At 43.7% G+C, this 14,494-nt stretch overlaps 1 protein-coding gene across 3 annotated transcripts in view; it reads right to left on the reverse strand.

The window, feature by feature from the left end:
- Nucleotides 1-14,494, reverse strand: part of LOC140190901 (clustered mitochondria protein homolog) — a 97,365-nt gene that overhangs the window by 63,982 nt on the left and 18,889 nt on the right. For all 3 annotated transcript variants that reach the window (XM_072247844.1, XM_072247842.1, XM_072247843.1), the window contains exon 8: nt 3,996-4,143. In XM_072247844.1, the coding sequence (XP_072103945.1) occupies nt 3,996-4,143 (148 nt within the window). The remainder of the gene's footprint in view (nt 1-3,995; nt 4,144-14,494) is intronic.

Raw genomic sequence — 14,494 nt, forward strand, 5'->3', positions numbered from 1 at the left:
GAAGATTACTCCCGATGTTGGGGAAGTCCAGAACGAGAGGTCACAGTTTGAGGATAAAGGGGAAGCCTTTTAGGACCAAGATGAGGAAAAACTTCTTCACACAGAGAGTGGTGAATCTGTGGAATTCTCTGCCACAGGAAACAGTTGAGGCCAGTTCATTGGCTATACTTAAGAGGGAGTTAGATATGACCCCTGTGGCTAAAGGGATTGATCAGGAGGTATGGGGAAAAGGCAGGTACAGGGTTCTGAGTTGGATGATCAGCCATGATCGTACCGAATGGCGGTGCAGGCTCGAAGGGCCGAATGGCCTACTCCTGCACCTATTTTCTATGTTTCTATGTTTCAGGTAAGGAATGAGCCCACGCCTGCACGGAACAAGAATGGGGCCAGAATTCAAAGGCTGACATAGAACAGTACAGGAGCAGAGCCTTTAGCTCACTATGTTGTGCTGAACCAGCTAAAAATAAAAAAAAACGAATCCCTCCTACCTACACAATGTTCATATCCCTCCAGCTTCCTTGCATCCATGTGCTTACCCAAGTGTCTCTTAAAAGCCTCTAATGCACTTGTCTCGACCATCATACCAGGCAGTGCATTCCAGGGCATCCACGATTCTCAGAGGAAAGAACGTACCCCTCACATCCTCTTTGAAGCTCCCATCTGTCACCTTCAATGCATGCCCTCTGGTATTAGACATTTCCTCGTCCACTCTATCTATGCACCACACACACATACCAAATCATCTCCAGCAATGCGGACTCTAATTACCACTCCTGAAGTTGATTGGCATTGCCAGATCAAGCCCCCCCAAATCCTTAGCATTCTGGGGGTTGACCAACAACAGATGATCCAGTATACCAATATTATGCCAGAACAATTTAGCAACTGGGGTATCCTTCTTCTCTTCCAATAACTTTTTTTGCTTTGTGTATTTTTTTTTTTAAAAAACAAGGATTCCAAGGTGAGTCCCTACCATTAGACTTGTGTCTGGGAGCATTTAGCTTGCAACGTAACAAAGAAAGAAAATGTTGCAATGTCAACATCTGCAGGTATTCTTGGTTCAATTAATGTTTTACACAGAATCACTGAAGTCATTAGAAAGTTATTAAACACCTGCCATTGCTTTTCATGACCATAACAAAAAAATACCCAACTCACACAGCATCTGTGAGTAATAGATGACCTCATTTAATCAAAACTGGCAGTTCTGGCATTCACTCAGATTATGTCAGATCTGACAGTTAAATATCTATTGAGCAAATGCTGATACCCTCACCAGAGCTGACATCAGTCACATTTCATCCCAGAAAATTAAAAACAAAATCATGATGACTACTTTAGAGCTTGAAAAGGCAGTTGCAACACCCAAAAAGCAGAAATTGCCATGTTGTCCTTGGCAAGACACCAAGGCATCATTTGAAGTGGATAACTAATTTCAGTTATGACGCATTAGAACCCAACACCCTATCTTGGAACTTCAGGAAGTGAGCAAGAAATTTCCTGTTTGTCACAAATCAGTTGCTTTTCTCTGCTGGATCTTTTGCCTATCTCAGGGCATACACTGTAGCCTCCCTCGCCCTTCACAGCATTCCCTATTGTGTCTATTTAGCCGATTTCTTCCAGGATCCCAGTTCCCCTGAAGAAGGGGAAAAAGAAAAAGCTACAAAAAAAAAAAAAAAAAAAAAAAATCCGCCAACACTCAGATGAATAACGTTGTCTATTACTTTGCAGCAATTATCACTTGCGCACTAGAGCAGATTCAGGCACGTTTGTATCACACAACACACATCAAAGTTGCTGGTGAACGTAGCAGGCCAGGCAGCATCTCTAGGAAGAGGTGCAGTCGATGTTTCAGGCCGAGATCCTTCGTCAGGACTAACTGAAGGAAGAGTGAGTAAGGGATTTGAAAGTGGGAGGTGGAGGGTGAGATCCAAAATGATAGGAGAAGACAGGAGGGGGAGGGATGGAGCCAAGAGCTGGACAGGTGATAGGCAAAAGGAGATAAGAGAGGATCATGGGACAGGAGGTCTGGGAAGAAAGACGGGGGTGGGGGGACCCAGAGGATGGGCAAGAGGTATATTCAGAGGGACAGAGGGAGAAAAAGGAGAGTGAGAGAAAGAATGTGTGCATAAAAATAAGTAACAGATGGGGTACGAGGGGGAGGTGGGGCCTAGCAGAAGTTAGAGAAGTCGATGTTCATGCCATCAGGTTGGAGGCTACCCAGACGGAATATAAGGTGTTGTTCCTCCAACCTGAGTGTGACTTCATCTTTACAGTAGAGGAGGCCGTGGATAGACATGTCAGAATGGGAATGGGATGTGGAATTAAAATGTGTGGCCACTGGGAGATCCTGCTTTCTCTGGCGGACAGAGCGTAGATGTTCAGCAAAGCGGTCTCCCAGTCTGCGTCGGGTCCCGCCAATATATAAAAGGCCACATCGGGAGCACCGGACGCAGTATATCACCCCAGTCGACTCACAGGTGAAGTGTTGCCTCACCTGGAAGGACTGTTTGGGGCCCTGAATGGTGGTAAGGGAGGAAGTGTAAGGGCATGTGTAGCACTTGTTCCGCTTACACGGATAAGTGCCGGGAGGGAGATCAGTGGGGAGGGATGGGGGGGACGAATGGACAAGGGAGTTGCGTAGGGAGCGATCCCTGCGGAATGCAGAGAGAGGGGAGGAGGGAAAGATGTGCTTAGTGGTGGGATCCCGTTGGAGGTGGCGGAAGTTACGGAGAATAATATGTTGGACCCAGAGGCTGGTGGGGTGGTAGGTGAGGACCAGGGGAACCCTATTCCTAGTGGGGTGGCGGGAGGATGGAGTGACAGCAGATGTACGTGAAATGGGGGAGATGCGTTTAAGAGCAGAGTTGATAGTGGAGGAAGGGAAGTCTATCCACGGCCTCCTCTACTGTAAAGATGAAGCCACACTCAGGTTGGAGGAACAACACCTTATATTCCATCTGGGTAGCCTCCAACCTGATGGCATGAACATCGACTTCTCTAACTTCCGCTAGGCCCCACCTCCCCCTCGTACCCCATCTGTTACTTATTTTTATGCACACATTCTTTCTCTCACTCTCCTTTTTCTCCCTCTGAATATACCTCTTGCCCATCCTCTGGGTTCCCCCCCCCCCTTGTCTTTCTTCCCGGACCTCCTGTCCCATGATCCTCTCGTATCCCCTTTTGCCTATCACCTGTCCAGCTCTTGGCTCTATGCTTCCCCCTCCTGTCTTCTCCTATCATTTTGGATCTCCCCTTCCCCCTCCAACTTTCAAATCCCTTACTCACTCTTCCTTCAGTTAGTCCTGACGAAGGGTCTCGGCCTGAAACGTCGACTGCACCTCTTCCTATAGATGCTGCCTGGCCTGCTGCGTTCACCAGCAACTTTGATGTGTGTTGCTTGAATTTGCAGCATCTGCAGAATTCCTGTTGTTCATGTTTGTATCACAGGTAGTTAAAGGCTAGGGAATGGAGGACAGATGATGTCCAAGTATACTCAAATCAGCAAGAGTTTGGGGGAGGGGGGAATTAAATAAATAAATTTATTATGTGAAACCGGCTTCTGGAATAGAATTCAAACTTTGTTGTTTTTTTTTTCCTTCCCCCAATAATTCCTTTCAGACATGAGAAGTTTTTCCACTGAGGTTAGGTGGGACTCCAGCCAGGGGTCATGGGTTAAGGGTGAAAGGTGAAAGGTTTAAGGGGAGCATGAGGGCAAATTTCTTGACTCAGAGGGCTGTGAGAGTGTGGAACAAGCTGCCAGCACAAGTGGCGCATGCGAGCTCGATTTCAATGCTTAAGCAAAGCTTGAATAGGTGTATGGATAGTAGGGGTATGGAGGGCTATGCAGGTTGATGGGAGTAGGCGGTTTAAATGATTTTGACATAGATTAGATGGGCCAAATGGCTTGTTTCTGTGCTGTACTTTTCTATGACCTCCCATACAAAGCTGAAGAAAGTTCTCTACAATTTATGAAATATTTGCAGGCCTTGTACCTGTCCAGTGATATGCTCTTCAATGCAAAGATGAGAGGCGTATGTGTCCTCTGCCCTCATAAAGTTGATGGTGTGCTGCCTGTGTGGGATGATCCAATTATAGGTCTGGAATGGTGTGGCAAGCCTTGTGGATGGATGGCAGCTTGTCCTGAAAATAAAATGACAAAAAGACAATGCAGCTTCATATCATCATTTTAAAAAAATCTTTTTAAGAGAAACCAAAACCATATATTCTTTCTAAAAAATACTCCGAGCACCACATCCACTCTTCCTGACAACAGTCATAAAGTAAAAATTATATCTGTCAAATTTAGTGTCATTGTACCCAAGACACGTTTTTGTAATATTAAGATAATCTGCGTAATTTCCAGACACTGGCCAACCCTGCTCATGTTTCAGGCTAATCTAGCAGTGAAACCATTTTCTCTTCCTCAGACTTTCTAACTCTTCCTCTTGTAGACTCAAGTCATCCAAAGTCAGTTGGTCATCTCATAACTCGCACTCTATGAGCCCCGTCTGAGGATCCAGGTTAAAAATGCATTTTTAAATTCACATCTACGTGTCTTCCTTTTCCTGTCACTGAAGTTCCTCAGTAGTTCTGGCTTTCTGATAACCCCAAATTTTAATTCCAAGTTTGGATTCCCTCCCAAAAGCCTTGAATTTATTGTATCCTGATTTAACTAAGGGGATTATGAAACCAGATGTGACTGGTCTCACAGTAGGTTTCATAATAGCTTTAGCAGAATGCTCAATAAATCTGAGGGAATAAAGTGAGTAGCTGAAAGATTAGAAATTTTCTTTCAGCCAGGGAATGGCTGCGACCAGGAAACCAATCTCAAATTTTAAAAAGGCACTAGGTAAAACTCTCCTTACGTTTAAGTTTCTTTTTGATCTGCATTGAAATTATGCAAGGTCTACAAGGTTATAGACTATGAGATGGGAAGTGTAATCAGGTTAGTTAGCTTTTCTTCAGAGAGCACACACTTGGTGGCTTTCTTCTGCACCATACATTCCCATAATTCTAATACTTCATTGCTTCCTCAAAGTTTAAAAAGTGCTACTTAAATCCAAGTAATCACTGTTACTAAAGTTCAATATTATATCTTGAAGCAGCACATTTTTCCTCATATTCGGGGTTTAAAGAATATTCTGTTGGCACACACAGGAAAGTAGCAGACTTCCAAGATAAAAAAACAGTACAACGACCAGCAGTTTCTTACATTTTGGACAACCTCTGAGGATTAAAATTGTTTAAAGACATAAGACATGGGAGCAGAATTAGGCCACTTGGTCTATCAAGTCTGCTCCACCATCACTTTATTCTTCAACTCCAGTGGATACGAGCTCCAGAGGTGTTAAATGCTCCTCATACATTAACCCTTTCACTCCTGGGATCATGCTCCTGAACCTCCTCTGGAGCCTCTCCCAATGCCAACACATCATTTCTTAGATAAGGGGCACAGAACTGCTCACAATACTCCAAGAGTCGCCTGACCAGAGCCTTACAAAGCCTCAGCAGTACATTCTTTCTTTTATGTTCTACTCCTCTCAAAATGAATGCCAACTTCATTTTGGAGTATTACACAAGTTCCTGCAAGTCAATATCTCTGAGGATCTATCCTGTGCCCAATATTTTGATGCGGTTACAAGGAAGACATGACAGCAGCTATATTTCATTAGGAGTTTAAGATCTGATATCTCACCAAAGACACGCACAAAGTTCTACAGATGTACCATGGAGAGCTGGCTGCATCACTGTCTGGCTTGGGGGGGAGGGGCAGGGGTGGAGTTAGTGGCTTCTGCACACAAGCTGCAGAGTTGTAAACTTAGTCAACTCCATCATGGGCACCAGCCACCATAGTATCCAGGGCACCTTTAAAGAGAGATGTTTCAAAAAGGAGGTGTCCATCATTAAACACCTCCATCACCCAAGAAATGCCCTCTTCTCATTGTTACCGTCAGGAAGGAAGTACAGAAGCCTGAAGGCACACACTCAGCAATACAGGGAAAGTTTCTTCCCCTCTGCATCCGATTCATGAATAGACACAGAATCCAAAAACTCTACGTCACTACCATGCTTTTTAAAAATACATATTCTAATTCTGATCTCAGTGTACAACAGACCTACACTGAGAGCTAGCAGATTCAAACTTAAATGGTCAAGAATTTGCTGGTAATCACACTCCATAACACCACCAGATCCTCTATGACAAAGTAAAATGTTTCACCAAAAAAATAAACCATAGTAGACAACCTTGGGAAGGGATAAAATACTAAAGAGGTAACTTTGGGATAAGTAAATGATTGCCATTTAATGCTGTTAATACCATTTGAATAATCCTTTAAGACAAAACCTTACTGAGTTATTTTTTCAGTAAATCAAAGACTAATGTTCTGATCAGACAGAGGAAATCAGTATAATTCTTGCTGAAAACAAAGACATTCAAATAAGAGTTGGCTAAAATTGGACATGGCAGGGTTTAAACTAAATTCCACCCTCACTGGTAGCTTGATGCTATTGTTCCCACACTATGAGGAGGGCTAGTCATGTTATTGGGCCAGATTGAAAAGATCAGGGTGTCAGACCAGAGGTGGGGGATGGGCCAGTGTTCAGCGCGCCGCTCTGCGAGGATTACTCGTCTCTGTGCAGAACCAAGACCGTGGCCTGGAGGCTCCTGGATCAGCTGCAGAGACAGCTGGCTTCAGGCCCGTGGACTCACTTTTGTGAACTTCAGTTCTGAATGTTATTTGCTTACTTTTATTGTTTGCAAGATTCCATTTTTTGTCTGCTCATTGGGGGGGGCTTTACTGTCTTCATTTCTTTTTAATGCATTCTATTGGATTTCTTTGTTTTGTGGCTGCCTGTAAGGGGACGAATTTCAAGGTTGTATATAGTATACATACTTTGACAATAAATGTACTTTGAACTTTTGACTTACTGGGCGGCAGGGGACAAAAATATTGAGTTTTAACTTTTAGAAATACTTGCATAGATCTCGTCACGATTTCATAACGTACCAGCAGCAAGGAATGACAAATTGAGTCGGGTTTTAATACAAAAACCACTATATTTATTTACATCTACTCAAAAACATAGAAAGTTTAATAAACTACTTCCTTAAACAGAAGTTAACAGTGTTATGTGTCTATAGCCCCCTTACCGTCAAACTTAGAACCTGTTCTTAATAAACCTTACTCAAGCACAGTCTTAAAAAGTGGCAGTTCAGAGAGTCCCAGTAATTCACATAATAGGTGAGAGTTTGGCAAAAGAATAAATCAAGGCAGGTAGTGCACCTGCGGCTGACAAGGGAAATTAGGGATAGTATCAATTCCAAAGAAGAAGCATACAAATTAGCCAGAAAAAGTGGCTCACCTGAGGACTGGGAGAAATTCAGAGTCCAGCAGAGGAGGACAAAGGGCTTAATTAGGAAGAGGAAAAACAGATTATGAGAGAAAACTGGCAGGGAACATAAAAACTGACTGTAAAAGCTTTTATAGATATGTGAAAAGAAAAAGATTGGTTAAGACAAATGTAGGTCCCCTACAGACAGAAACAGGTGAATTGATTTTGGGGAGCAAGGACATGGCAGACCAATTGAATAACTACTTTAGTTCTGCCTTCACTAAGAAGGACATAAATAATCTTCCAGAAATAGTAGGGGACAGAGGGTCCAGTGAGATGGAGGAACTGAGGGAAATACATGTTAGTAGGGAAGTGGTGTTAGGTAAATTGAAGGGATTAAAGGCAGATAAATCCCCAAGGACAGATGGTCTGCATCCCAGAGTGCTTAAGGAAGTAGCCCAAGAAATAGTGGATGCATTAGTGATAATTTTTCAAAATTCTTTAGATTCTGGACTAGCTAATGTAACCCCACTTTTTAAAAAAAAGGAGGGAGAGAGAAACTGGAGAATTATAAACCGGTTAGCCTAATGTCGGTGGTGGGGAAAATGCTAGAGTCAGTTATCAAAGATGTGATAACAGCACAGTTGGAAAGCGGTGAAATCATCGGACAAAGTCAGCATGTATTTGTGAAAGGAAAATCATGTCTGACGAATCTCAGAATTTTTTGAGGATGTAACTAGTAGAGTGGATAGGGGAGAACCAGTGGATGTGGTATATTTGGATTTTCAAAAGGCTTTTGACAAGGTCCCACACAGGAGATTAGTATGCAAACTTAAAGCACACGGTATTGGGGGTAAGGTATTGATGTGGATAGAGAATTGGTTGGCAGATAGGAAGCAAAGAGTGGGAATAAACAGGACCTTTTCAGAATGGCAGGTAGTGACTAGTGGGGTACCGTAAGGCTCAGTGCTGGGACCCCAGTTGTTCACAATATATATTAATGACTTAGATGAGGGAATTAAATGCAGCATCTCCAAGTTTGCGGATGACACGAAGCTGGGCAGCAGTGTTTGCTGTGAGGAGGATGCTAAGAGGATGCAGGGTGACTTGGATAGGTTAGGTGAGTGGGTAAATTCATGGCAGATGCAATTTAATGTGGATAAATGTGAGGTTATCCTTTCTGGTGGCAAAAACAGGAAAACAGATTATTATCTGAATGGTGGCTGATTAGGAAAAGGGGAGGTGCAACGAGACCTGGGTGTCATTATACACCAGTCATTGAAAGTGGGCATGCAGGTACAGCAGGCGGTGAAAAAGGCGAATAGTATGCTGGCATTCATAGCAAGAGGATTCGAGTACAGGAGCAGGGAGGTACTACTGCTGTTGTACAAGGCCTTGGTGAGACCACACCTGGAGTATTGTGTGCAGTTTTGGTCCCCTAATCTGAGGAAAGACATCCTTGCCATAGAGGGAGTACAAAGAAGGTTCACCAGATTGATTCCTGGGATGCCAGGACTTTCATATGATGAAAGATTGGATCGACTAGGCTTATACTCGTTGGAATTTAGAAGATTGAGGGGGGACTCGTTGGAATTTAGAAGATTGAGGGGGGATCTTATTGAAACATATAAAATCCTAAAGGGATTGGACAGGCTAGATGCAGGAAGATTGCTCCTGATGTTGGGGAAGTCCAGAACAAGGGGTCACAGTTTGAGGATAAAGGGGAAGCCTTTTAGGACCAAGATGAGGAAAAACTTCTTCACACAGAGAGTGGTGAATCTGTGGAATTCTCTGCCACAGGAAACAGTTGAGGCCAGTTCATTGGCTATATTTAAGAGGGAGTTAGATATGGCCCTTGTGGCTAAAGGGATCGGGAGTATGGAGAGAAGGCAGGTACAGGGTTCTGAGTTGGATGATCAGCCATGATCCTACTGAATGGCGGTGCAGGCTCGAAGGGCCGAATGGCCTACTCCTGCACCTATTTTCTATGTTTCTATGAGAGACTTGTGGACTCACAGTGCAGTGACGAGGCGATCATGGTGAATTCCAAAGATTCCACGGCTAGCGAAACGGTTCCTGAAGATCCCAGCCGAGGAATACCGTACCGAAGTCCACGATGAGCGATTTTACGAAGTGACTGTCATGAAATCCACACCCATGGATCATACGATGGACAGACACGTCTCCACAATGCACAGTGTGCCGCTGATTAACCCAAGCCTTTGGGTTTGGGTAAGCATTAGACTTTACCCTTCTTGATCGTGAGCTGTTCCCAGATAGCTCGAAGTGCAGTCTTCTCTCTCTCGACTCTCTTCTCAGCAAAATGTCCACATTTCTTTTATACCGTCAGCATACATCATAAGGTAACGCTCACAGAAACGAAACTGTGGACTCATAGTAGAACAAGTCTGGGGACACATGACGCCCACAGTAAACGAAACTATGGACTCCCAGGAGAACGAAAGTGTGGACACATGACACTCGCAAATACAAAGTTAATACCCTCTGCCCCAGTACCTTTTTCATTCCCTCTAAGACTCTGGAAGAAGCCAGTAAAACTATTTTATCAGTAAAATAAATGTACAGTGAGAGAACAGCATTTTCACTCTGTGCCAACACCATACTGTCGGGCAGGATCTCCAGCAAGATCATGAGCAGCAGGAGATCATTTATCTAAAACGTGCATCTTTGATCACCCCTGGTGAATTTATGGAATTTGTTACCTCAGGCAGCTGTGGAAGCCAGGTCGATGGATGTATTTAAAGCAGAGATTGATAGCTTCTTGATTGGACACAGGATCAAAGGAGAAGGCTGGGGAGTGGGGGCTGAGAAGAGGAAAAAGGATCAGCCATGATTGAAGGCAGAGCAGACTCAATGGGTCAAAGGCCTAATTCTGCTCCTACATCTTATGGTGTTATGGTCTAATCCCCATTTTCTCTACAGAGGCAGCCAATCAAATACCAATGCGAGTGGTGAACACACTTGATCATGTGATTCCTTCGCAGGCTTCTGAACATTTGTTTTTGACTCTGTAGATTAGTTTACCTTAGGAGTCCATTACAAACACCACAGGGAAGCATGGAAAGACTCAGCCTCAAGTTTTGTCTCTGTTCTTGCTGTCCAAGTTATCACATTGTCTCACCTTGTCTGACATCTCCTTAGTAAACTATATCATTAGCTAGGAGATCAGAATGTCTCACCTCAGTGACGACCTCAAACTCAATATTTTTGGCATCTCACATCCTTAAGATGGCTCAACTGAGCATGTTAGCTCTAGGGACATCTTTCCTGGACAATATCAAATCATTACATCGCATTCTGCCTCCTTTTCAGTGTTCTCGAGAGGTCTAACAGTAATGACTGAATGTCATTTGATCACTGTAGACATGCAAAGTGTGCACCATTCAGATCAATGATTCAATTTAATATCAGAGAACATATACAACCCGAAATTCTTACTCTTCACAGCCATCCACAAAACAGGAAAAACCCCCAAGGAGTGACAGAAAATGTTAGAACCCCAAAAGACCCCCCCCCTCACAAAGAATATTAAACCACCCCCCCCCACCACGGAAGCAATAGCAAATCCTCCAGAGAGAACACCATGACCTAAAATCCATCAACTACTACTGTCCATTCCAACACTTCAACATCTTAGACAGGCTCTCTCTCACTCACTAGTGAGGGATGCGGATAAAACTTCTCTAATCAAAAGATCATGGCGAGGAGCTTCTTCTCAATATGTGCACCACACATCTCTGCTGCAGTCAGAGCTCTGTTTGTTTATATCACGTGCTGATACTCCCACACGATCATTGTTCCTTTTCTAAGGCAGCCATCTATGGTGTCAACAACTTTCAGTCCTGCTGCAACGGGCTCCTTAATTTGTTTGATTGTCAACTCAAATGCACAACTCCATATTCTTCAAAGCCAATTGTCTGAGTGGCTCACACATCTTACTTGAAAGCCCCTGTTTCTCCTTCGGTACTTTTGACTGACTTCAGACAATTCCTGGTGATCCATTTTCCAAGAGCAATTAAATGATGTCTCAGCCTGCAAATCCCACATCCCTTGAATTAGTTAAAACAAAAGATTTTACTCGTTCGGGCTTGTCCTTCAGTGCTCTCAGTGATTGGTAACAATGGTGCTCTGCTTCTTCCATACTTACTGCACCAAACTTTACTAAAGTTCCTCTGGTGAATGAATTTATTCAAATCTTACACCCATCCCACAGCAGTCTTTGCGTTATGACTCTGTCACAATGTACAGACACGTGAATTTATAAGTCTAATGGCTTGTAGAAAGCCTGTATGCCCTATCTTTAATGCTGCAGTACTGTTTGCCAGACGGACGCAGGTGAAACAGTGTATGGTTGGGGTGACTGGTGTCCCCAATGATCTTCCAGGCTTTCTTTACTCACCTGTTGCTGTAGATGTCGTCAATGGAGGGAAGTTCACATCCACAGGTGCGCTGGGCTGTCCGTACCACTCTCTGCAGTGCCCAGTGATCGGGGTTGGTACACTTCCCGTACCAGTCGGTGATACAGCCAGTCAGGATGCTCTCAATGGTGCCCCTGTAGAAGGTCTTGAGGATTTGGGGGTGGGGGGGGGGGCTTCATGCTGGACTTCTTCAGTTGCCTAAGGTGGAAGAGACGCTGTTGTGCTTTTTTTTTTGCCACACAGCCAGTGTGTACGGTCCAGGTGAGATTTTCACTGATGTGTATGCCGAAACTACTCACCCTCTCAACTACAGCCCCATCGATGTTGATCGGGCCAAGCCTATCTCTGTTCCTCCTGTAGTCCTCAATCAGCTCTTTTGTTTCTTGGACATTGAGAGAGAGGTTGTTATCCTGGCACCATTGTGTCAGGGCGTCAACCTCTCCTCTGCAGGCTGTCACAACACTACAATGTCCAATCAACGTTGTGTCATCTGCAAATGTGCTTGTATTGGTGCTGAACTGGCTTGATGTGGCACGTTTCTCCAGTGGCACTTATCAAATAGTACATTGCAACAGGTCGAGAGAGAGAAACCTCTGCATTCTAGATCACATTCACTGCATCCAATACCAAAAACATTTTGATTGACTCAGGCCAAGTAATATGGCTACCACCTAGCATCTCCCAGGGTTGTGGCTCCTCTTCACTAAAGTCACTTAGGTACAGGTACATTTTCAGCTCACTCCCCAGCTTCCAAACATATCCAAACTGGATACCCAGAGGATAAGCAGCTCTACTAAGGTTACATTTCCAATGGTCTCTAACTCCATTAAGTTTGTCCCCTATGCTTGGATTGCTAGCTCATGCACAATGTTCTCATTATCCTCGCCTTCGCAATGAAAGCAGTGGCTGGAATTTCAGGAAGCAATTTGGAAGGCACAGGATATACGGTATACATCCCAGAGGGGACGAAGTATTCTAAAAGGAAAGATGACACAACTGTGACTAACAAGTCAAAGCCAACTGAAAAGCCAAAGAGACAGGATATAATAGAGGAAAAGTTAGTGGGAAGCTAGAGGACTGGGACACTTTTAAAAGCCAATAGAAGGCAAATAAAAAAGTTATTAAGGTAAAGATGGATATGAAAGTAAGCCATCCAATAATATTAAAGATGATACCAAAAGTTTTTTTTTTTCCAGATATACAAAGTGTGTAAAAGAGAGGCGACAGTGGATATCAAACTGCTGGAAAACTATGCTGGAGAAGTAGTAATTGGGGGGGGGGGGGGGGAAGAGACACAATGAAATGGCGGATGAACTAAATAAGTATTTTGCATCAACCTTCACAGTGGAAGAAGCTAGCAAAAAGATGGAAGCTCCTTCCAGGTGTCATGGCTCATGAAGTGTGTGAAGTTACCATTATTAGAGAGAAGGTTCTTAAGAAACTAGAAGATCTGAAGGTAAGTAAGTCACCTGGACCAGATGGTATAAACCTTAGGGTTTTGAAAGATGTGACTGAAGAGATTGTGGAGGCATTAGTAGTGATCCTTCAAGAGTCATTAGATTCTGGAATGGTTCTGGAAGACTAGAAAACTGCAAATGTCACTCCACTCTTCAAGAAGGGAGAGAAGCAGAAGGAAGGCCAGTTAGCCTGACTTCAGTGAATGGCAAGATGTTGGAGTTGATTATTAAGGATGAGGTCTCGGGGTACTTGGAGGCACATGATAAAATAGGCCATAGTCAGCATGGTTTCCGCAAGGGAAAAATCTTGCCTGACAAATCTGTTGTAATTCTTTGAAGAAATAACAAGCAGGATAGACAAAGGAGAATCAGCTGATGTTGTGTACTTAGATGTTCAGAAGGCCTTTGACAAAGTGCCACACATGAGGCTCCTTAACAAGTTGCAAACCAATTGTATTACAGGAAAAATTCTGGCATGGGTAAAGCATTGGCAGGAGGCAAAGAGGGGGAATAAATGATGACTTCTCTGGTTGGCTGCTGGTGACTAGTGGTGTTCCATAGGAGATCTGCGTTGGGACCAATTTTTTTTTTTTTTTACATTACATGTCAGTGATTCAGATGATGGAATGGATGGCTTTGTTGCAAGGTTTGCAGACAATATGAAGATAGGTGAAGGGCAGGTAACTTTGAGGAAGTAGAGAGGCTACAGAAGAATGAACAAAGAAATGGCAGATGGAATACAATCTCCGGAAGTGTATGGCCATGCTCTTTTGGTAGAAGAAATGAAAGGGTTGACAATTTTCTAAATGGAGCTAAAATACAAAAAAAAATGGTGCAAACGGACTTGGGGTCTTTGTGCAGGTTTCCTTAAAGGTTAATTTGCGGGTTGAGACTTTGGTGAGGAAGGCAAATGCAATGTTAGCATTCATTTCAAGAGAACTAGAATACAAAAGCAAGGATGTAAGGTTGAGACTGTATAAAAGCACTAATGAGGCCTCACTTGGAGTATTGTGAGCAGTTTTGGGCTCCTTATCTTAGGGATGTTGTGCTGAAACTGGAGAAGGGTCAAAGGAAGTTCACAAAAATGATTCCAGCATTGAACGGCTTGTCACATGAAGAGCTTTTGATGGCTGTGGGCTTGTGCTCACTGCAATTCAGAAGAGGCGGCTGGGGTGACCTCACTGAAACCTATTGAATGGTGAAAGGCCTTGATGGACTGGTTGGAGAGGATGTTTCCTATGGTGGGAGAGTCTAAGACCA

Source organism: Mobula birostris, chromosome 31 (assembly GCF_030028105.1).
Source record: "Mobula birostris isolate sMobBir1 chromosome 31, sMobBir1.hap1, whole genome shotgun sequence".
NCBI classification, from domain to species: domain Eukaryota; kingdom Metazoa; phylum Chordata; class Chondrichthyes; order Myliobatiformes; family Myliobatidae; genus Mobula; species Mobula birostris.